The sequence below is a fragment of the Manis javanica genome, chromosome 11 (assembly GCF_040802235.1).
Source record: "Manis javanica isolate MJ-LG chromosome 11, MJ_LKY, whole genome shotgun sequence".
Classification (NCBI taxonomy): Eukaryota; Metazoa; Chordata; class Mammalia; order Pholidota; family Manidae; genus Manis; species Manis javanica.
In genome coordinates this window covers 5,727,905-5,752,781 of record NC_133166.1, presented here as the reverse complement: position 1 = coordinate 5,752,781, position 24,877 = coordinate 5,727,905, and the positions used below count along the sequence as shown (strand labels likewise).

Sequence of the window (24,877 nt, the reverse complement as noted above, 5' to 3'; positions counted from 1 at the left end):
TCCACTCCAAAACTAATAAAAAATTTCCCAATGCAGAAAAACCCAGGACCAGATGACTTTTCAAACTCTTCCAAAATACCAAAGAGGAGGGAACATTCCCAAACTCATTTTACAAGGCCAGTAAATGATATATTATCCTGACAGCAAAACCAGAAAAGAACACTACTAGAAAACTACAGGCTAGTGTGTCTGATGAGTATAGAGGTAAAAATTCACAGTAAAAAACTAGCAAACTGAATTCAGTACTTCAAAAGGATCATTCACCTTGATAGAGTAAGGTTTATACCAGTGATGCAAGAATGGTTCAACATAATGCAAGTAAATCAATGTGATATGATACATTAATAAAACAAAAATAATCATATGATCATCTCAATAGCATAGTGAAGGCACTTCACAGAATTTAACATCTATTCATGATAAAAACTCTTAACAAATTAAGTATCTAAGAACTGTATCTCAACATATGAACGCCATATATGATAAGCTTATAGCTAACATCATTCTAAGTGGTGAAAAGGATGGAACTTTTTCCTTTAAGATCAGGACTAACACAAGGGTACTCACTCTCACTGTTACTATTCAGCATAGCACTGGCAGTCCTAGTCCGAGAAATAAGCAAGAAAAAGAGATAAAAATTATCAGAATTGGAAAGAAGTAACATTGTCACTGTTTGCAGATGACATGATTTTATATAGAGAAAATTCTAAAGACTCATCAGAAAAACTGAATTCAATAGAGTTGTAGGATAAAAAGTTAATGTAAAAATCAGTGATGTTTCTATACACTACACTGAATTTTCTGAAAAAGAAGTACCTTGATCCTATTTACAATAACATCAAAAGCAATATTTTGGAATAAATTTAAGGACATGAAAGATCTCTACTTTGAAAATTATAAGACATGGATGAAAGAAATCAAAGAAGACAGAAACTAATTGAAAGGTATCCCATGTTCATGGATTGGGACAACTGATATTGTTAAAATGTCAATATTACCAAAAACTATTTATGGTTTCAATGTAATCTCTGTCAAGGTTCCAGTTGCATTTCCTACAGAAGTAGAAAAAATACTGCTAAAATTTGTAACCACAGAAAACCCAGAATAACAAAATAAATCCTAAGCAAGATCAAAGCAGAAGGCATCACACTTCGTTATTTCAAGCAATACCATTAAGCTAAGGAACCAGTACAGTATTGTATTCACATAAAAACAGATACATAGACCAATGGAACAAAATTGAGAGCCCAGAAATACACCCAAACATATACAGTCAACTAATATTTCACAAGGGAGCCAAGAATACTAAGTGGAGGCAAAACAGTCTCTTCAGTAAATGAGTCTGGGACAACTGAATAGTCTCATGTAAAAGAATGAAATGGGAACCATATCTTAAATTACTCACAAACATTAATTCAAAATGAGTTAAAGATTTAAAGGTAAGACCTGAAACCATGAACATCCTAAAAGAAAACATTGGAATAAGGTTTCTTGACACTGGTATTCATATTGATTTTTTTTAATATAACAGCTAAAGCATAAGCAACAAAATAAATAAACAAGCAGGACTACATCAGAACCAAAAAGCTTTCATCCAGCAAAAGAAACCATTGGCAAAGTGAAACAACAACCTACAGAATGGAAAAAAAAAATGGCAAACCATTTATTTGATAAAGGTTGATATCCAAAATATATAAACAGAACTCTTCTACAGAAGTCAGTAGTGAAAAAATCAAATAGCCCAATTAAAAAATAGACAAAGGACCTGAATAGACATTTTTCCCAGAAGATATATGATATGCCAAACAGGTACAAGAAGAGATGCTCAAAATCACTCATCGTAAGGGAAGTGCAAACACAGTCAGGTATACCTCACAGCTGTTAGAATGGCCATCATCAAAAAGACAGGAGGTAACAAATGCTGGCATGGATGCTGAGGAAGGGGATACTGTTGTGCATTGTTGGGTGGGAATGGAATTGGGACAGCCACTATGGAAATCAGTTGCTTTTTTTCAACAATTCCAGCAAAATTTTTCCAGCAGTTCCACTCCTGTGAATATAATCAAAGGAAATGCAGACATTAACTCTAAAGATATCTTCACCTCCATGTTTATAAGCAGCATTATTTACAACAGCCAAGACATGGAGACACACTTAGATGTCCATCAGTGGATGATGGGTAAAACAGATGTGGTACATGCACATACAGTGGAATACTATTCTGCCCTAAAAAACAAAACTGTGCCACTTGAAACAGCACAGATGGACTTTGAAGTCATTATGCTAAGTGAAATAGGACAGAGAAAGACAAATAATGTGTGATCTCTTCTATATGGAATCAAAAACAAACTCAAAGACAAAGAGATCAGACTTGTGGTGCCCAAAGGAGGAGGGTGAGAGGAAGGGCAAATTTGAGGAAGGTGGTCAAAATGTACAAACTTCCAGTTTTAAGATAAATAAGTACTGTGGCTCAGTACAGCATGATGACTATGCTAATACTGCCGTATGATAGAAAGCAAAGTTAAGAGAGTAATTCCTAAGAGTTTTCAGTTTTCGTCATAAGGACTTTTCTCATTTTTTTCTTATCTTTTCTTGTATCTATATGAGAGAGACTTTAGCTTAACCTATTAAGGTAAGCATTATACAATATATTTAAATCAAACCATCAACCCATGTATCTTAAACTTTTATGGTAATGAATTACAATTATTTCTAAGTACATTGGGGGAGAAACATTGTTAAAAACTCTTTTATAACTTTTCTTGAAAAGAAAGTGGCTGTGAGGGCTGAGTGAGGCCTAAAGGAGATCTTGAGGTGGTCTGGTGCTCAGGGCCCTGGAGACAGCTTATCAGAGCAGGCAGGAGAGTTCACAGCTCTGTTTATAATGAATAATAATGCCACACAGCCTTTTGTTCTTAAAGCTCTGTTTGGGAGGTTCTCGGATACTTGTAGTATCACTAAGAGTAAATAAAGGAGGTTTTATTTTGTTCATATTAAAGGTGAGGAAATGAGGTATTGGGCTAAAGTCACTTTTCAGTACATAGTTGGATAAAGATCAGATTTCTAATGAGGTGGCTTCTCTACAATGTTATCAAATTTATCAATTTCTTGTCTTCATCAGCTCGGGCTGCCATAACAAAATACCATAGACTGGTGGTTTAAACAGCAGAAATCAAAGGTGAAGGTTTCATGTAATTCATTTTCTGGTGAGAGTCATCTTCCTGGCTTGCAGACAGCTGCCTTCTTACTTGGTCCTCACATGACCTTTCCTTGGTACCTGGGCGGGAGAAGGTGAAGGGGGCAGGGGTGCTGACAGGGGAGGGACAGTGAGAAAGGGAGAGAGAGACAGAGACAGAAATTGAGTTCTCTGATGTCTTTTCATATAAGAACACTAATTCGATTGGATCATGACTCTGCCCTTATAATGTCATTTAACCTTACTTTCTTAGAAGCCCCATCTCCAAATACAAGCCACAGTGAGGGGTAGAGCTTCAGCATATGAATATGAGGTGATACGACATTCAATCTGTAACACTTGTTACAGTAAACATTATTAGGTGCCTACTGACTGTTGTATTGCTAAGGAGGCTCAAGGGTAGAGACATAGCCATAAGCAATTGCCGTATTATGCTACAGTGGAGTTAAGTGGGAACCCAGATGTGACTATATCCCCTGGGAAGTGACAGATGAGTTACACCTTGAGAGACAAGTAAATGTCAGACAGAAGAGGGGATAGCAATTAAGGCTTGACCATGTTGCTGTCTACCCGTAGCACAGGAAAAAGATGTATTTTTGCATTTTCTTTCTTCTATTTAACATCATCTTGCTAGATTATATGAAATTTTGTAAATCATGGAAATCCTGTATCCCATCCCTGCCCTGTTTTTGAAAAGTAGAAAGTGAATAAATCAAATAAAATGCAGAGCCTGGGAGTCAGGTGTAGTCATGATGTTAATTCCAGGCATGTACTCCTCTGTTTCTCTCTTCTAAATATTGTCTTTTTAAAGAGATTTTGAAAGATTGAAAGATTTTGCGTAATCTATCAATCCCTGTGGATCTCCTGTAGTGTAGTATGCTCGCTTTATAGTGGCCATAGGCATGGCTTCTTCCCTCAAGGTCTTTCTCCTCACCTTGTCTTTCTCCTCACCTGAAATCTTAGTTTGCTAAGAAAAAACCATGAAGAGCTAGAGGTTTTCTGTAAAAAGCATTTCCCATGTTGCTGTCTTATTTATTCATTCAGCTCACATTTCATGAGCATTTACTACTTGCAATAATCTCTCCTAGGTAAAACTAGTGGCTACAACTCAGAGTAGAATAATTCTTCTGGGGAGGCATGTAGGCTAGTATAGGGGTGAAAAATACTTTTCAGTTCTTACACAGACTTGATTCACAGAGGCTGCAAAAGGTTTCTGGGGCTGCATTCAGACACGGTGAGCAGGCAGCTGGATTAGTGGGAGGCCACTGTGGATGGGGGGCAGGAAGTTGAGAGAAAGGGAATTGGTGGCTTGCAAATTATACAGTTGCCATTTTAGGCTGGTTTATATCTGAATATAGTTCTTCCACTGAATTATTTGTAAAAATATGCATCTTCTCAGTTGGGAAAAAAAAGTAGTCTCCCACCATGATCAGTTATATTATGTTTAAATTTTGGTTAGAAATACCTTTTAGTCTTCTAGAAAGTCTTTCCTCCGTTGCTTTTCTTTCTCTCCCTTCTGAAATTTAGATTACAGTCGGGAAGTTGTTCTCTTTTTGAGAGAGAGGTCCTTTGTCAGCAGGAATATATTAATTTGCTTCCACAAAAGAGTGAGAAGAAGCCAGCTGCTCTGTTGACTGGAAAGAAGGTGCCTCAAACCCTTGACTTTTGTTCTTTTAACACAATCATTCTCATTTTTGGATATGCAGTATAATCACTTTGGATATTTCAAAAAAAACCTGTGTCGCACCTCAGACCAGTAGAATCTCTGGGGAGCAGCCAGGCCTGAGGTTCTCAAGTGCAGCCAGAGTTGAGAGCCACCGAGGTACCAGGTTAGGTTCAGTCTCCATCAAGTTTTGGCTGGTTGGGTGAGTGTCACAGCTACTCGTCGTTAATGGGGGTTAGGACATGAAGAGTAGAGGGAGGAGGCTGGGTCGCTAGCAGTCTCTCCTTGTTCAGCGGTCATGGACACACTCATAATACATAAATATACCCGAGATATTTTTGTCCAGTTCCAGACCCATAATCTTGACGGTATCCCCTGGGTTAAACTCTCAGAATTCCACCTTGAATTTCCATGCAATCTTAGGGAAGCAATACAGAGTCGTGGCTAAGAGCACATAGTTAAGACCACAGGCTTCAGAGTTAGAACTGAATTCAGATCCATGCTTTCGTACTTATAAGGTGTGTGACCTTAAGCAAGTTACTTAATGTTACCATGGCTGAGTTTCTGCCACAAGAAAATGGTAGACTAAAAACATGGTAAAATAAGACTGTGTCCAAAGCACTTTATCATACTGGGTAGAGATGGGGAGGGCTCACTAAACATTAGCTATGATGGTAACTGTGATCTAGTGTGAGTGTCAACCACAGGCCTTGGGCCACGAGTATCACCAGAGCGCCAGCAGTGCCAGGGAACCACCATCTGTCCAACGATCTAGGAGTGGAAAGCCAGTGTAGGAAGCCACTGTGGCTGACTGCACAGCAGGCCAAACTTGTCACGCCCGTGTGTTTCATGGAGTTTTGACAATCAGTGGAGTAAATGGACTATTTAATAGGTATTTCAAAGTCTAGAACAAAAGAAGCTGCTCTGAGTGGTTAGCCTGCCTCTTCTGTCTTATCCCTGACCTCCCCACTTGCCAGGATGGGCTCCATCGCACATGTTGCCCTGAATCATGACAGCCCTGATGCTGTAGCGCTCTCCAGGCTCAGAACCCGGAGACAGGGCCTGACTTCTTTCCTGTGTTTGAATGTGCCTCCCATGCTCTTTAGGCCATTCAGTGATCCAGAGCAGTGAATATCAAGTGATCCCTAGATTTTGTTTTAGTAACTAAAGACTTTGTATACATTGAAGCTACCCAAACTTCAAAGAGGCAACTAAATGAGAGCTTGAATGTTGTTTATTTTGCTTTTGCCCTGAAACAAGCAAAATAAAGTATAACAGCAGGAAGGGAGCAACCGAAGACCTCGGTGGTCCACAGCACTGGGATACTGTAGTTGATTGGATTTAGTAGATCACTGGTGAAGTCCTTTCCTTCAAGAAGCTCTCCTTGAATTCCTGTCTTCTTCCAGCCAGATGCAAGATCTCGCCTCATCTAAATTCTCAGTGTTTCAATGTGATGCCGATTTTTTCTCTTATAAAAATATTTGTGCACGTAGTTGTACAAACTTCTTACAGGGGAGACCTTACACTAGTTATTTTTGTATCCCCCTCAACATCTAACAAAGAGAATTTTAAATAGTAAGCACTCAATGTTTCTCAACTAAAGAGATAACATGCTTTGGGCACAATCACAAGAAATGAATCTATGCCATCAAGACTCATCACTATAGTCTTGATCATTGGATGACAACTGTCATTTATTTTTCAGATATTTAGTTGCAGTACTGATATTCAGACCTTTTAGACTCCTTTTAAGACTTTGATGCCTCAGTATCTTAATGTCCATTCTCCAGAAAAAAAACTCATGACCAAGAGCAGTGAACAGCTTCCACGACTGATTTTTTTCCCCTCCAAACTCACAACTTAAATAAGCATGCATTTGCAAGCATATTGTTGTCTGTGTTCTGCTGGTGTCTGAGTGCAGTTATCATTTAGAATTCTCCCACCTGCTTCCAGATGTCAAAGGGGGGAGGTAGATTGCTCTTGAGAGCTCATCAATTCTGCTTCAGTGGACTCTGGGAAGGTACATGATATAAGTTCTCTTTTGAAATCTTAAATTGTCCACAATCTATGGTAGCTTGCTGTATTTAAATATGTTGAGATGATGGGATGGCAGTAATTTGAGCTGGACATAAAAAACCAGCATCTGCCTGCCTGGTGGTAATTTTTTTTTTGGAAGAAAAAGCTTGTTTCTGTGTGCACAACAAGGAAATGGGGGTGGTGAAGACATCCAGGATAAGACAAGTGGTGATTGACAGCCCAGCTGGTAAAGATGGGTAATTGGAAATTCATGGCACATAAATCTCCCAACACTTATCTTGAAGCACAGGAAGAGAGGAGATCTGAGCTTGGAAACATTTAACTCTTTCAAAGGGATCTAATAATGTAGCAAATCTTTTAAGTTTAACTCTAATTAAATTATGGTTTGGAGAGATAAATGCATTTTGCCTAAGGAAATGACTCAGTGCATAGTAAATGGAAATTCACAGACTATTGGAGAAGTTTTTTATTTGTTAGTTTACTTAGAATATGCCATCCTTTCCCATGGGTCCCATTCTTTTAGAGAGGAATTGTCTCTCTCCCTCTTGATGGGTTTATGATCTCTCTGTGTATACAATGTCTCCTTTATGTGTCTCAGTTTTTTAATTTCCAAACTAGTATTTTATAAAATGTAGTAATATTAGATCAGTAGCAAGTAACATGAATTAAAAATAGTAGCATACTGGAAGGGACATTTATCATACTTGTTGAAGTCTCATGCTTTCTCTGATGATTTTTGGTTCAACATCTTTGAACTGGACAGCTACCTTTATTATCTTCCTCATAATAACCCATCATACTATTAAAGATAGTCACTAAATTACTTCTTTTTTTTTTGGTCTAAGACAGACAACTGCCATACAGCCTAAGCCACTGAAATTTTTGAGTCTCAACAAAGTTGAGTATTTTGAACTTGGCAGGTTGTGAGTGAGTGAGATTGGGAAACTCAGCATGTCCAGTGTGTATCTAAACCTGACCGGTGGGGCTCCCTGGCTCCTTTCTATGAGTGGGGTGTGTCTCTTAAAGGAATGGATCTATTTTATCAGCTGGGCTTCCACCACCTCTGTTCATTCTTGTTGCAATTAAGACACTTAACTAGTCTTTGTGTTTTGTATGTTTTGAGATGTGTGGTGGCATCTGTGTTATTTCTGGCTGACAAAGTGGTGCATCTGTTGGAACGCCGGACTTCCTGCTGGTGAATGGAGCTCCACCTTAGGGGGGGCGGCTCTCTGTGACTTCCAAGCTTCCCTGACATCTGGCTGAGGTCTGAAAAGGGAGTAGAGGTTGGAGAGGTACATTGGGGTACAGAGGTACAGAAATGAGAGCAGTTATAATGGCGAGGTGCTGCATGAGTTAATTAATCTGAGGGAAGGCGCTGAGCTTTGGAAATGTCAAGAACTTGTGTTAGGCATCCTTGGAAGCACCCAAGGAGGACAAGGTATGGTCCCTGATGACCCAAAGCCATCAAAACCAGGTTATCAGACCCCTTCCAGGAGCCAGCCCCATTATGTGGGTTGAACTTAATCTTTAAGATGAGATGCTATAGTATGGTAGGGCCAAAAAAAATTCTGTTGACTTTCTTGCCCTTTCCAAGGCCATTAAGGCCACTTTATGATTCTGATGTGTGTAGGAAAAGTTACTTGACACAGTGCTCCTTACTGTGCACAGAGGAGGCAGACAATAGATACAAAGGACTGACTGATCAATGTGGGGTGGGGAATGGTGGGGAGGTAGGTAGCCAGAGCTGGGTGAAGACTTATATCTGACAATCACGGCAGGAAACCTTTAGGAGAGGTGATTATCAAGCTTTTAAAACCACGTTTCATGTCTTAAAAAGCGCTGCAATTAATATATGTCTCTTCACTGAAGGAAACACAGAGCCACGTCTTCATTCAGACAACATCAGCAGCTGTCAGCACTGCCACTGTAGGCTTTATAGGGATGGCTTGCGGGTTCAGTGGTAGGTTAAGTTCATTTTTGTCTTCCTGCAGGTTTCCTGTGAACTGTAAAATCTTTCATGGCCCTCCTGTCTACAGAAAGACGTCCAGTTTCACAGCCTGGCACATTTCAACCTTCGTAGACTGCCACTAGCCTGTCTTCTGACTCCTCATCCCATAAATCCATCAGTCACTGACTCTGTGTGCCAGGCATTGTGTGAGAAAGTCCAGGTTCAAAATGAGTGAGTTTCCTGTTGTCAAAGAATGTGCATTCTAGCAATGGAGGAAACCATGAAACAAATCCATACAATTAAATGCTTAAATGTTAGAAGAATAACTTCTGGAGGGTACAAACGTGATTCATAGACACACCATACACTTTCAGGCCACTGTCCCTTTGTTCATTGTACTTCCGGTGCCCAGAATGCTGTTGTTAATAAGTCTTGCAGCAAAATCCAACTCTTGAGTCAAGTTCGTGCTTGAAGGTGACTTTGTAGAAATTCTTAGAGAATCTTTGCGTAAAGTTTGGGTGGGGTTTGGTGTGCCCTGGATGTGTCACTGGGTCGGGTCTGTGTTTCCCACTACACATGGGGACGTCAACAGTAAGGGTTAGTCTTGTTCACTTCTGTGAAGAGCAGGAGCTGATGGAAAGAAAGGTCACAGGGATGCAGGCAGGCCTGTGGCAGAGACATTGCGATTGCTGTGCCCTATGAACAGAATACTTTTCCCTAGAGCTTTGAAGTAATAACTCAGTCTCAGAGAAGCCTCCCTGGCGGCCTTGTCTAACATACTCCCTTCTCTTCATCCAGGTTTCTCTCTATGGCTTTGTCCAGGTGTGTTGTGCATTCTCCACAGCACACATCACTACGTGAACTGCTTTCTCACCTGCTTTTGTCTCAGGTTCCCAGACATCAGCTCTGTAACAGTGGAGACCTAGTTTGTCTGCATCCCTGCTGGACTGCTCTCCCCCAGAACAGGGCCCAACCTGTAGAAAGCCTCCAGTATGTGTTTGTCTAATACATGGAAGGCATGCAGTTCCCTGCTTACCAGGTGTGTGTTTCTGGTGTAACACGCTTTTATTATTGAAAAATGAGCTCCTCACACTTTTTCATAGTGTTTTCTTCTCTCTCCGGGCTTGTTTGAGATTTCCCGGTGCCTTGAAGATAACAGCCGCAGGACTGCATTTCTCTTTTGCCCACAGTTGGCTCTGTGCCGCTGATCTGCCTGGGGTTTTCCTCGGCAGATGTTGCACAGAAATGAGTACTTTCTGAATTGTGGAGGCCCTAACTCTCCACTCCTCTGCTCTGGGTGGCTGGCAGCCCGCTGGCAGGGTTTGCTTTCTCCTCTCCTTTGTCTGGCTCAGCTGTTTGTCTCCATCAAGTCAGCTAGTCCACCCTGACCTATGAGCTACATTTAAGAGGGAAGAGAGTGGCTTTTTTTCTCTTCTTTTCTTAACAACTGTTGACTGTGCCCTAGGGACTAAGGACATGGCATTGCAGGAAGAGGCCAGGTAGGCAGCAAGGAGGGAGAGGACTGCAGGGAAGTCACTGGGAAGCCCTGGGGCCTCAGCACATGAGCGTTCTGAGTGCAGAGGCCCCGCTCACTTGGCTGGAGGCCACCTGGAGCGCTGGGCCAGCGCCTCTCTCCCTTCCCCTGGAGAGTCTGTTTCTCCTCCTGCAGGGAGGAAGTGGAAATAACCAGAGAATGCCTCAATTCTGGGCCCGCAGCTCTCTGCCAGCCAGTCAGCCTCACTCTGACCATGCTCTCCGGTGTAGACTAGGGGTGGGAGATGGAGTCTGGGGCACAGAACTAGCAGTTTGGCTGGTTGGCAGGCCCAGCACCATTCATCAGGGCCTCTACCTATTGTTCTCAACCTGTGGACTCAGAACAGCCAGTTCAGCTGTTGGTGTTGTCTCTCTATTCCAAGTAAGTTTATAATTTGTTGCACAGTTATTTCAGGGGAGCAGGGGAATCACAATGATTGAAGTGTTAGATGTTGTAACTGGATCATTTTGTGTGCTGCATATTAGGTCTAGCGTGCGCGCGTGTGTGTGTGTATTGTGTGTGCATGTGCATGTCTTAGGCTAAGCTATAAGTGCAAGCATCCATAAAATCCCTTATCTGTTTTCCAAGGGTTCAGAGAAGCCCTGGATCATTCAGTCCACAGCCTAACTGCAAAACCTCCTAGAATTTTACAAGCATATCCCAGTGAAATCAGGGTGCTAACCCCTCTAGACTCTGCTTTGGGTGGAAATGCACACACACATACACAGACATATAGATGTATGTACATACCATAATCCTCTCTGCTGTAAGAGAATATGGTTGTGTTATTTTTCATTGGTGATGATGAGCATAAATGGTAGAAACTGCCAAACAAAAGTTGAAAATTATTCTTTATAAAGTTTTAACACACTGTTAAATAATATTCACACCTCCTGGTGGTTTTATGTCATAGAAACTGAAATTCTAAGGGAATAAAATGGTCTTTGTAGCATAGCTACATAATCAACTACAGTAGCATTAAGTCATTTGAAAAAATATGGCAGTTTATTTTGTAGATGTAAATTGTAATTATCTATCTAACCTTTCCTCCTGTGAAGCTTGTTATTGAAAAGGTTGCTTTATTTCTTAAGTTTTTTTTTTCTTCATGATAGGCTTGGCACCATTTATGTATACATTAAGTTTAATTTAGAGAAAACAAGAAAAATTGCTAAAACCAATTGTTGAAATCACCCCTTTGTGGAATATTGTCTAACCTCTATAGTAGCATAGAAGGCTCTGCATTTACAAATAGTCTCTACATTTATAAACTTTTTTTTTCATGCTGGCAGGAAAATCCAAACAGAACTGATAGACCTATTGTGAATGAGAAATAGTCTCATGTTGGAATTTATTATTATAATCACTGCTTTTATTAATCACTTAACAATTGTATGGAGTTGATTAATTTCCTGGCAGCATGTGTTAATAAGATTTCAAGGAAGGGAAAGAAGTCATTTCATGTATGTAGTTTTAGTTTAATTTTATTCACCAAAATGGTATTTACTTAATAACATCTATGGAAATAAGCACAGATCAAGGCCCTTCTCATCTTCCATTTTAGTGCCTAGCTAGTGAACAGAGTGGGTGCTTGTGGGAACAATAGGTTGGTATAGCTACTCTTGGGGTGAGTTCTGGCCTCATTAGAGTGCAGTTTGGATCAAAGATACTTCGTTTCTGCAACAATGTGGTATGTCCATGGATGCTTGCTTGAATGCAAATTAATGAGGGAGATTGAGAGCTCCTGAATAATTTTAAATTTGTGCTAATTCTTAATGAACAGATGAGGAAACCCCGTTGAGCAGAAATTAGTTTTCCAAGGAGTTTATTTATAAATTTGGAGGTAATTTTTATTTTTTTAAAATCAGGATTGGTCTGTTGGGACTAGCTTTTAAAATCTGTTGCATTGTTAAGGCTAACATTTTCTTCTCTTCATTTCTTGATGACAGGGGTTATTTACTCATTTGTCAGAATAGACATCACCATCTCTTATACCAGCCCTTGTGGCTGTGTCTGGTGAGTGTTTTTCAAAGCTTCACATCTGAAAATACTTAGTTTTCCAACTCTTAAAAGTACCATCTGCATATTTTACACTCTGAGACACTAACATAGTCTTGATCACCCTAGGATTTGAGGAATTGAGTCCTGCATTTTGAACCAAGTGGTAGGCATTGCTTGAGTATTTTGCTCTTAGTAAGAGTCTAGACTGACTTGAAATTCTGGCCATAAAAATGAAGAACAATAATTTATTGGTTAGCTCAGAGCTCCAGGAACAGAGCTTAGGTGCTTCTACCTTCCTAATTTCTTTCCTGCATGACATGTAGTATCTTGGGCTTGATATTCAAACAATGACATCATAACAGGAAGTGGGGTGGATTCACCTCATCACCTCATCATTTCATTTTTGACGAAAATTTAGCAGCTGGTGTTGCGAACTTTGAGAAAACGTTGACAGACTATTAAAATGCAATTTAGAAGGGTCTTGATTCCAATAATAAATATAGAACCCTGTTTTAGGAACTGTATGTCATGTAAAGATTTCTGTTGAAAGCCCATGGGCATTGATGGCATATTCTATTCTGTTTGGTGGTTTAGTGATTTTAAAGGATGTTTGTAGAGTATATGACTGGAAAAAAGGGAGCTATGTAGTGTGGCCTTCCAGCCACTTTCTAACTTTTTCCTCATAAGACTTTGTCCCTCCTTAATCCTCTCTGGGTGGTCTTCTGGTCCTCTGCCAGTTGAAGAGTGCCTTGGTATACCTCTGTGCAGGTGCTCTGAAGGCATCTCAGTTGCTCACTTGCTAGCTTCTGGCTTTCTTCTTGCATACTAAATTAGGGTCCCTCCTGGGTCTAGATGTCAGTTCCAGACTGATTTCTCTAGAAGGTGATTAAGCTAGTGTTTTGCTTCTCAGACCTCTTCTCGCCTTTTCTGGTGGTACAGGGCCAAACCTCAAGGCCTGTATGTCTAGGAACTAGTAAGAACTTGGACTATGGGTGAAAATGCCTTAGCAACAGAGTGGTCATCTCTTTCTGGAGTGAATACTACCCTTGCCCCCATAGAATCTCCTCTTCACCGAGTTTATTTTTACCCATGTATTCTCATGACTGTGATTTCAATCTGATAGTACGTTCAGCGAGATCTGCAATTGACTCTCTGTTGTTTGTAGTACAGAGTGGCAAAGGTGGGTCCTGTTTGGATCAGGACACACTAGGGTGGGAAAGATAAAGTCTGTCCCATTCTAACTGGGAGGACATTGTTTGAAGAATGAAAGTTAAGAGTATAGCATCAGCCTGGGACTGGTGAAACCAGATCTTTCTTGGAGCTGGAGGGTTGAGGTGAGGCGGACCAAAGGAAGCACAGACAGGGAGCTCAGAAGAGGATGGGGCGCTGGTGGTCAGCAGAAGTGAGGTGCGGCATGTCAGCCATCCTTCAGGTCCTCTTGGCAGGGCACATGCATCAATCAGGCCAGGTAGGGGTGATCCTTTAAATGGATCAGACCAGCCAAGGAATGACAACTATGTGCAGCTTGCCTTGCTGAATTCAAGTCTGGACCAGGAAAAGGACATAGATGGGGGTATATTGCTTAATAAGCATAAGAGCAGTTGTCCATTTGTTTTCAAACTCCCTCATAATACGCCATAGTTCCTGATGGCAAACTGATAGCATTTCAGCCCTCTTTTTGCTTCTGCCTCTGATCCACTGTCATAGAGCTGCCGAAGAATCTGGAAATGCCAGCAGAAGGTTGAAAGGGAAGGCTTCAGAGTTAGTTCCCCATCATCAAACCTGGGTGGCCCAGAGAGATGCTCTTTTATAGATAAGCCAACTTGTTGGTTTTGAGGTAATTCAATTTTTATAGTATTTTCTTTCAACAGTCCCTATTCTAGAAGGGACAGTTCCATCTTACAGTAGACTTTTAATTAGTAAATGTAGAAGGAATAATGGAAATGGGTAATCATCACTCGGGGAGCACCACGGCGGTAATTGTCACAGGTAAGGACCATCAGTGGGTGCTAAAATTAGCGACTGAGAAGCTGATGAGAAACAGGATGTTTGCAAAGCCTCAAAATATCTCCCCACAAGAAATTTATAAGTTAAAAAGGGAAAGCAGTAATTTTGCAGTGGAGAAACCTAGCAACCACCACCTTAACCAAATGATCAAAGTTAATGGCACCAATACTGAGACATATCAGTGATACAGGAGAAAGAACATCACTTCTGGGATATTTTTCCCCAAAATACCCATGCTGAATTAATCATGAGATGTCCAATAAACCCCAAATTGAGAGACTTCCAATAAAATAACTAGCTGGTACTCTTAAATGTTAAGGTTATAGAAGACCAAGGAAGCTTGAGGAAATGTCACAGATTCGGGAAGCCTAAGGGGACAATGGCAGCTAAATGCAGTGTGGTGTCCTGACTCGGATGCTGGCCCAGTGAAATGATGTACCTGTGACAGGTGGCAAAAATTGAGTAGCCTGTTGGGTAGTTAATAGTATAGCATTAAAATGTTCATTTCCAATAATTGTTATGTGGTTATATAAGATGTTAACATCCGGGAAAGCTGAATGACAGGTATATGGGAACTCTGAACTAGTTTCTTAGTTTTTTTATAAATATGACATTGTTTTTAAAGAGGGAGAACTCTCCTTTCTTTAGGAGACATTTAATTCCCCTGAGTTAATGATTTTATTAGCTCCCTCGTATCTTGTCTCTGTACACAGACAGTCACCCTTCAAAGAAAATAAAAGCACACGGAGACTTCCCTTTGATGTCACATTTTACTTGAATATTCAAACTGAATTTTTTGGCTTCTCAAGGCTACTCTCTCCTCTTATCATCACCAGTAAGGAAAGATATTCCAGTTCTGCTGTAGGTGAAAGGGAGTTCCAACCTTCCTCAGTACCTGGGGCTTCCCATCCTTGAGGTGTTCTTAATGAGGATCCCATTGATGATGGAGGCATATTTACTGTGAAGTTATTGAAGCCCACACTTTGGAACCCTTCATTCTCAGGGTCTCTTACAAGGTTCTCTACTTGATTTTGAATGCCTAATTTTATACTCTTCTGAAAAGGATCTTCCAAATGGTGTAAGCTTCAGACCACACAATACTTCCAATGTTCTTACTTACCGGGAATATTTCACCTGAGGCAGCCCCATGACAGGGATATGGGACACAACAGCACAACTCATTTACTTCCTGGCTCATGTTTCAAAACAGCAGAGAAGAAAACAATATCAAGTCGAAGCTGGAATAGAATATTTCAAAAGTTTTCCTTTGATTTGGTTTATTACCTGGCTAGGCAAAATTACAATCCTGTAAAAGAAAAGTAAATGCAAATGGAGAGAAACCTTGTAAACAGTCTAAAATGAGCACATTTAGTCAGAAGATCAGCTTTGCCCCATCCAAGAGATGACTGCCCAGAGGCACACACTTTGGACACTTGGGAGCCACATTATTTAAGACTAGGACTTGAAGTAGCTGTACGCACCGACTAATGCTTTCAACCACCATCCCCAGCCAGGCCACCCCTTTATTCTACTTCACTCTGTCTCTCAGATAAGTTCACAACCCCAGGTTCTTCAGCCTTAGGTTTTAAAGTATCAGACCTCACACGAAGAGGCAGATTATTCATATGCAGAAATCTGTGTTAAATAAAATACAGGATCAAGCCAAGGAGCATGAAATTTGGAGTTGGTGTTGACAGCCCCTCATTCCTGTCACTTACTAATTTTATTTCCCTCCTCAGCTTGTGTCATTGCCTAAAAATTACTTAAACACAGGTTTTCATAGTCTGTGATTTAACTCTTTAAGGCCTTTTGTAACTACGTGGGAAGTAATGATCTCTTTCTCTCTGAACATTTTAAATTGAGCTTATTCTTACAGAGATTTGATCTTGAGTAACTTTTATCAGAATGGGGTTTTTTTTTTTGGAAGCTGTAAGCCTAGCTATGTTAGCCCTGAATTTACCATGGGACGTTTTATTTTTCTGAAGATTAGAATTACAACACAAGAAACACTGCATTTGTTTTGAAGTTGCTCTGTCCTTGCCTGACCTTTACAGGTTTGTGTATGTGTAGTTTTGGAGTTTTACTGCCGACTCTTTCTTTCCCAGGTTGACTGAATATCTGTGTTCCCAGAATATCTCTGTTATAAGCAGAGGACAGAATGTAAAAGTGGTTTGAAATCACAAATCAAACTAGTCGCACTAGAAATAAAATATTGGTAAAGGACTAGTGGCCATGATGGAAGCCTGCCTTGAGCATGGTTCCTTTTTTTTTTAAATGAAATACTTAAATCTAGCCATGTTGTCTTTTTGGAATCACTGTATCTCTAGGCTTTGAAAAAACAATCAGTTGTTTGATAATAAAAGGAAATCAGAACCAGAGAGAATACCATTTTTAAGGAAGATATTGGGTGAACCAAGTCAGGTTTCCCAAGAGGTTTCTCTAAAATGTGTATGAATGCATTATTTGCCAAAATGCCAGTATTTCTTTGTGAGGAGGCCAGCAATCATTAGAGGCCCCTGTGAGTTGAAGGTCAGAGAACCTCCGGTGTGAAACAGCCTGCTAGCCATCAAAGACCTGAGGATACAGGAGAGATGATTTCATTGACTTCAAAACCCTATTAGACTTTAGGTTCTTGAATATGTTCCACCAAGTCATCATGCCCTTTCTATTCTCACTAAATGTCTGATGTGTGTGTGCCCCCTACCCCCCTACCCCCGTCCCTCACCCTCCCAATCAGACTGCCACTCTACAGAGGAAATAAAAAAGCAGCCGACACAGTTTCCGGGCTGTTTTATTTTATGAAGATGCTAAAAGGCAGCTCATTTCATGTTGATCATACCAGGGAGCTAGCCAAGTATGGTGTTAATTGGGTCCTCTGGAATTCTAAACCCTCGGGAACGAGTTTTGGAGTAAGGAGGGGAAAAAACCCGCAGCCTGCATAAAAATGAAATCCAGGAGCCCACAGTGTCCCAGTTGCTAGCGATTTGGCCAGCTCATTTTGTATCCAGTTGCTTATTTCAATTAGCTTGTTTGTGTTATGTTTCCCCACACCCCCCATTCCTGCAAAGCTGTGAAACCTTGTTTTGAAAACTGCTGCCCCGGAGTGGCTGTCCTGTGGTTTGGCTGTCCTGTCCTCATTGTTCAAATGCTCATTCCATATGTGGGTCACATCCTGGCGCTCCCCCCTCTCCCCCCCATCTCTCCAGCCATCATCCTTTCCCTTCCTATGCGCACACCACGCTCACGCTCATTAGTGCGCCCTCTCCTCTCTCTCTCCTCCCCTTAGTCTCTCAGTCTCTCTCTTGTACACACACATGCACACACAACACTGTCCTCCCCTCAAGAAGCAGAGGTAGGGGCAGATTCTTTCAGGAGCTTGTGAGCAGAGAGCCTTTCAAACTTAAAAAGCTGGTTGCTGTGCACTTAGTTTATGGTAAACACCACTTCACCTTTGGGAAAGTAATTATTCTGTTCCTTTCCCGCTTTCCCTCTTCCCACCCCTTGCTCTTTTCCCCTCTCTTTTTCCAGGACAAAGGTTTTTAAGAAACTAAGATTGCTGCTGCTTTCGGCCCTTTCTTGTTACCCTGGTAGCGAGGATCTCAGACAGTGAAGGATGGAGTCGGCAGGCTGGGGTTTTCTGCACAGTTCTTTGGGGGCTGCAGAAGGAGTCCACTGTGAAATGTGCATTGTGGGCATGCCTGCTGAGTTTATTATGTTGGTTATCTGTCACTTATTCTAACTAAAAGGTAAGGGCTTCTGTAATTTGCTGCTGCAAAGAATTGGTGCATTGTTCTATTTCCAAGGCCTTCAACTAATTGGCTCTTGAAGGAAAATTGGAATGAGAGAGAGTTTATGCTTGACTTCTGCAGCTTATCCTGTTAGATCACTCTGATTTTTTGAATATCAGAAGGAAAAATCATCTTGGCAGTCTTAGGCTGTTGATAGAATGTCTGTTTTGGAAAAAGAAAAACTTTTGATTCCATGATGTTTCTTTCTTTTTATTGAAAACTTTTCATTTACCTGTGATGAGATGTGGTGTCTATCTAGTCAATGATTTAAATGATTTCTGTTAATTTTGGAAATAGCAGTTGTGGTCTTATTCCAAGTTAAGAATATTTTAACTCAGCAGTTGGCATTTTTACCAATTAAAAATTGCAGTGCATTTGAGTAATCAGAGTGAGAAAAGTTATAGACTATTTAAATGAGCAGTTAACATTTACATTGATTGGTCAATAACTTCAGTGTGGGTAAATACATACTGATAAATATAAGTCACTAATGATAAAGCTTGTTTTATGTATTTTTAGAGAAATTTTTTGTGTATATTCAGAATTCAGAATGAATTGAAATACAGGAGAAAGAATCTTAGTAATAAAAACTATTATAAAAACACATAGGCCTTCAGGATATGTTTTAACCTTACCTACTTAAAGTAATTGAAACTAGTATATCAATTGCCTCTTACCTCTGGGAAAAACTTACCTTTGGTTAAGAAGCATAATTTCAAAACGTACTGTACATCACTATGGAATTTATACAGTTGGAGACCAACTGAGCTTTATTGAAAAAAAAATGATTACACCTTATTTTCTTAAGCACTGGTGATTTATGAAGACCCTTTGGTAGGAGTGTAGGATGTATTTTATTGGAGATGGCGATCCCTTTAATGATTATTTTCCTTTATGGCTGCTACTCAAGGCATGTGGTATGTCTTGTAGTCTGGCTCTATTCATCAATCTGTCTGATGAGCTGTAAATGAAGGAAGAGGTGCATATTTGGATACCCAATTTAAGTCAACTTACTTTATTTATTACTTTATAAAATTTGAGCCGAGGTGTATGTGGGAAATGTTTCCTCCAAAGGATATATTAGGGCATCCGCTTAAACAACCTAGAGGTACTAGCAAAACAAACTGGATTTCTTTAATGGTGAGACTTTGAGAAGAGACAAGAAGTAATGAAGGGAAGATGCTATCTCTAAAGGGGAAAGTTTTATTTCTCTGACCCTGACTCTAGATTTCCTCCTGGGACTGCTGGAGATTGAGTCCTAGTAGAGTAGGGCCTAGATTTCAAAGTCTGTTTCTCTCCCATAGCTGTCCCTCACTCCCATCCCCGTTGTCCTGTGTCTTTGTCATTAAGTCCCACCTGTTTCTTTAATGTGTCAGCAGGATGGCCTTACCTTCCTTTCAAAATCAATAGGAGATGGCTCAGATCCACTAATAGTCATGAAGACCTTAAAAGTTTTCCCTCTCATGTCTTATCCCAAATATCTCCTTAATACAGATAAAAAAAAATCCCCTGGATACTTCTTCCTCTGCAATTTTTCTTCCCTTCCAACTTTTCAAACTTTATTTTCCAATACCTGACCTGGGTTTATCCCTTGTGTAAAATGTGCTACCTTTTCATGTACTAAATCAGCGACTTCCAACCTGGGGGTATTCGAAGGACTCACCCGTAGAGTGGTGAAAGAATGCAGGCTCTGGCTGCCACTTCCAGGGAGTTTGTTCTGGACGTCTGCATCCATGCCTGGTACGCGGCAGGCATTCGGTGATAGTCACTGCATGTTAACTACTGAAATGTTTTCAGATTGAATTCTAACGGGCCACACTGTATGAGTCTTTCACTGCAAATCCTTTCCTCTTCCTCTTTGGTTGGATTTAAAGAAGGGCGCTTCCCGACATCTATGCTTCCTATCTGTATACTGAGAAAAACAGGGCTTATTTTGAAAGGATGCTTCTCTTACAAGCATTTTTAAACCTCGGATAGTGGGTAAATCACCCTTAAAAGGCCAGTAGAGCCCTCTAATCATCTCAACCACATGAAACAAAGTTACTCCTGTAGTAGCGTTAAAATGACAACTCTTCTAGAAATTACTGTGTGCCTCAGTTCCACGACTCTTCTCATGAATCTCAAGATGATATAATGGAAAGAACCCAACAAACTGAAAACGTTTTTTTCCCCCACAGGTATATTTTGGGGTTAGATATATCTTCTCCCTCTAATCAGGAGGAATGTTTTTCTTAGATAATAATTATTATGTGTTTTCCAAACAACTCTTAAGGCACCTGGTTAGACATTATAGATTCATGGACCTGGAATTGGTCTTTGACCTAAACATTTGATTTTCCTAAGAAAGCTCTTCTCCTCCAGTATCTTCTCTACTTTAGAATGAGTCTTGAAAAATTATGAGAGTCCTGAAGCTACAGGGGCAAGATCCTTAAAAAAAAAAAAAGTTCAAACAGGATACTGGTATCTTAATGTCTATAATATGAGGACTTGAATTGAAATAGATGATCCTTAAATCATTCCCAGATTTCTAATCTCTGAATTTTAGTCTTTATTTCTTTTATAGGTGTAATCAGTTCTCAGTAGAGTCAGTTTTGCTATAACACTTGTTTTAAAAATGAGAGTTAGTTGCACAACAATTGATACAGTACAGAGCAAACATGGAGCAAAATGTTGTGTTTGCATATGTGCCAGCTTCCTGTGAGAGAAGCATAAAGTGAGTGCAGAGAATTGCAGCTCGCTGAATGCCACTTAGGACTGTCCAACACGCAGACAGGTACACATCCCAATCATCTACTGCCTCAGTTGACCTGTCTGTTATGAGCCCTGCCCACCCACATTTGGTGTTACGACTTTCCTCCTGATTTCAGAATGCCAGTCATCACAATAACTCGCAAGCTGCGTCCTTCCTCACACCCAATTCAAGGCAAATTCTAAGTTTTTTTTATGAGGCAAAATGCTGTATCAGTTGTATTTATGCATTAACCATTTAACATGTGTAAAACTGCCACTGTTTTTACTGAGCTCCTGCTTTTTTTTTTTATGTTACTGATACCATTTTGGTGCCACACCCCTAACACTGTGTTCCCCAAAGCCCTGTGGTTTTTACTGCACTATTTGCATAGCCAAGAGATTTTTGTGTAGCAGCATGGACTATAATGGATTTTGGTGTAATAAAATTTTTAGAACCCAGGTGCTGAGGACATCCAGCATGTCCTAACATTGTTTTTATGAATGTAGTCAACTTATCACTCTTTTTCCTACTTTGCATTATTTTTCCCCACAGTGTCTCTTTAGGATGGTCTCAGAATAAACATTTTCAAACCTCCAAACATCAGGGAAAGTTGTATAACATTCTCAAAAGTAAAGACCACTGTAAGATGATTAGATACTTGGCCCAATCCTAGCAATAAGAAGAGTTTTGTTGTTTTCACTAATTAATAATTAAAGTCATTGGATTATGTAACTTTAAACACACTCTAAGTTTCATATTAAAACATGGAGATGGTATGATACTTTTGGTATAAAACTTTATTAGAAAACCCAAATTTGATGATATTTACACTTACCAAAATATCAGTAAGCTCTTCATGGTATGAAACAAGGAATAATGTTAGTCTGGTTTCATAGAAAGGAGGGGGCTTTTCATCTTCGGAAGTGATAGAGAGGTGGTATATTCTGCAGGCTTGTTTGTTTTTAGTGTCTGCTCATTGTGGGCTTGGGAATTGGAGTTTGGGTTTTCTGATTCTCTCCAGGTTCTGACTTTAGGCCACAAGCAATTAAAGCCTGATGTGGCTCTGGGTGTGTTCTCTGTTCTGGGTGTAACTCGTTGCTGGGTTAATGTTTGTTTCACCAATGAACCTGCCCTCTGGAACTTTGCAGAACTTCTCCAGGTAATTGAGTATGACTGGGCTAGAGTTTGGACCTATAATTGGGGCCCTTGAGTTGTCCTAGGATCGCCCATGGGTTTTTTAGCTGTGTTATGTGTCAGGCCATGTGGCCAGGCTCTTTTGCCCTGACTTGTGAAATGGAACTTCTCTTCTGCTCCGTCACTACTATTTTTTCATGTGAAGTACAGCCATTTGAAAGCTTTCTGGGCATATTGAGGTAGTTAAGGAAGGTCAGAACTTCCTTGACTAGAGGGCATATGCCTGCACAGTAGATATACTTAACCCATTTTTACTCTTAAACACATTGTTAGGGACTGACTCTGTACCCCAAAATTCATATGATGAAGCGCTAACTAGCAATGTAACTGCTTGTGGAGATAAGGCCTGTGAAGAGATGATAAATGTTAACTGTGGTCATAAGGATGGGGCCCTGATCCAGTAGGACTCGTGCCCTTGTAAGATGTGGAAGAGACACCAAGAGGTCCCTCTTCCTCGTTGTGAGGACACAGTGAAAAGGTGACAACCGTCTGCAAGCTGGGAAGAGACTTCTCACCAGGAATTTAACAGCCAGGTCTTTGATCTTGGGCTTCCCATCCCCCAGAACTGTGAGAAAGAAATGCCTGTTGTTTAAGGACCCCCAGCCAGTGGTGTTTTGTTATTGCAGCCCTAGCAGACTAATGCATAAGCATAGTTTAATTTTTTACCATAATGTTTGGAGGTTAGGAAATGCTTCTGGTTGAAGAAAGGCAACATAAAAACCATTCATGTTGAAATACAAATAGGTTGATGAGCATGAAAATGGTAATCTTGCTAATAACCTCGAGATAGTCCTGAGTATCAGGTGTTAACAGTATAAAACAGTGCCTACTCCATCCACTTTGTCTCTTCATTTATGAGATTGAGAACAATCCATATTCATTATATGGTTATTTGTCGAGGTGTACGCACAAGTAGAAATCTGAAACCATGAAAATACACCCAGAAAGTTGTTTAGGCCTATGATGCAAACATTTCAACCATCAGATAAAAAGGTTAGTTGATTTTTTGACACTGCTGCATAGTTAAACCTCAGTGCACACGTTCATAGGTGCTTGATAGTAAAATAAAACCTGATGTAATGTTATGTGTTCTTTTAAATTTAAATTGCAGGCAAATCGTTATTTTTCTTATAAACTTTAATGGGACACATCACTTCTTAAATGGGGAAAGGTTGAAATGTGCCTTCATACATAATGAAAATTATTAAAATTGTATTCTGTGAGTTTCTTGATAAAAATCTTTAATAATGTATTGATCTCAAATGGAATGCTTTATTTTAAATCCCTTATGGTATGCCATGCAAAAAGGATGAAATGATTAGAAGATTTCCTAAGGGGTTTCCCAGTGATTATGCATTATGATGAAGAAAGGATTCCCAAGTAAAGAATGAACAGACAATGCTAGGCTGAAAGATCCCCATAGGCCTCTGTAGATTCGACAGTTCTCTGCTGTGCCTTCAACACAGCAGAATTAGGAATACAAAGATGGCTAGGAGGAAGCAATTATGTAGGTGGTATAAAGAAGACACTCCACGTGGAGCTCAGTAAGTATGGAAGGTCTCATTTAGCTGGAAGAGAGTGAGATTTCAGTTCTCAGACACAATCTGCACCCTAAGATAACAGGCTCCTTGGCACCAGTATAACTGTTGGTTCTTGAAGAAACATACAAAATCCATATTTAGTAGTTGCTTTGATTAGAAACAAAACTAATCTAAGTGTCTGTTTTTCCCATTCACAATGGTCCCTTAATACCATGCCAAAAATATGCCCCCGGCTATCCACGCTTAACAAGTTGAATTGGATATGGTTTACCTCTTGAGTACTTCACAAGTAACTGCTTTAGTTAGTCTTGGCAAACGGCACAACCTAATGGTCGATCTCTTTTCTAATGTCTCTGCAAAATTAAGCTGAAAAAATGCATGTAAAGTACATTGCAGCTGTGATTCTTAAGTACCCTCCTCTTCTCAGAGGGAGGGAAATGATTAAATAACACTTTGTAATCATTCTATTCCAGTCAACTCTGATCAGAGGACTAGGTTGGGAAGGTCTGTGGGACTCTGCTGCTATGTGCTGAGCTGAGGGAACGGTTTGGTAACTTCATTGGAGGTTTCAGGCAATGATTTCCCACATTCCAATCTTTCTCCACTCTGGAGCCAGGCTCCTACGGAAAATAAAAAAAAAAACACGGTTTAATTTGATCAAAGAAGGAATTAATCAGTCACCCTCCCAAGTAATCCTAGGACATATGGAACATATTAGCTGTGCCACCAAGGAGGGGACAGATGAGGAATCGGAACTTGAGGACTGATGATTTTGAAAGTAAGTAGGTAGATGGGAAGAAAGAAGGAAGGAACAAGCAAGCATGTGGGCAAAGAGATGCAGGTAAGATCTGCCTTTCCTTTCTTTGTATTCTTTTATCTGAAGAATGTGAAAGTTAATTTTTTTTTTTAATGTAAGTTCTTTTAGTTTTGCCTGATACATCTGAGTGGCCTTAGATGGGGCAGTTTACCTTGAAAATCAAAGGATTTGGTTGTTTGAAAGGCATTAACATCAGAAAGGAAGGCTGCCTTTTGTGGGTGGCTAAGGTAGCCTTGCAGAAAGAGGGAGGTCTTGGTGGTTGGGGCCATAGATTGTTCTTAAAAAATTCAGAGAGCTAGATAGTCATGAGCAATAGGACATAAAACCATGCCCTCAGGTATGGCTGAATATCCAGTTCTCTTTGCTGGGTTGGAGTGAAGTCTATCGGAAGTGTCTGAGGCTTCTATGTGATTGTCAGTAAGT

General features: G+C 40.2%; 1 protein-coding gene across 5 annotated transcripts in view; it reads left to right on the top strand.

Annotated features, from left to right (window-relative positions):
• Nucleotides 1–24,877, top strand: part of FAT3 (FAT atypical cadherin 3) — a 621,620-nt gene that overhangs the window by 81,904 nt on the left and 514,839 nt on the right. For 2 of the 5 annotated variants that reach the window (XM_073215900.1, XM_073215901.1), the window contains exon 1: nucleotides 8,896–9,075. The exons of 1 other annotated variant lie outside the window; for it this stretch is intronic. In XM_073215900.1, coding sequence (XP_073072001.1) covers nucleotides 9,072–9,075 — 4 coding nt within the window. In that variant the 5' untranslated portion in view covers nucleotides 8,896–9,071. Of the gene's footprint in view, nucleotides 1–8,895; nucleotides 9,076–24,877 lie in introns of those variants that run through there. 2 more of the 5 variants (XM_073215902.1, XM_073215899.1) reach the window with 2 other exon arrangements.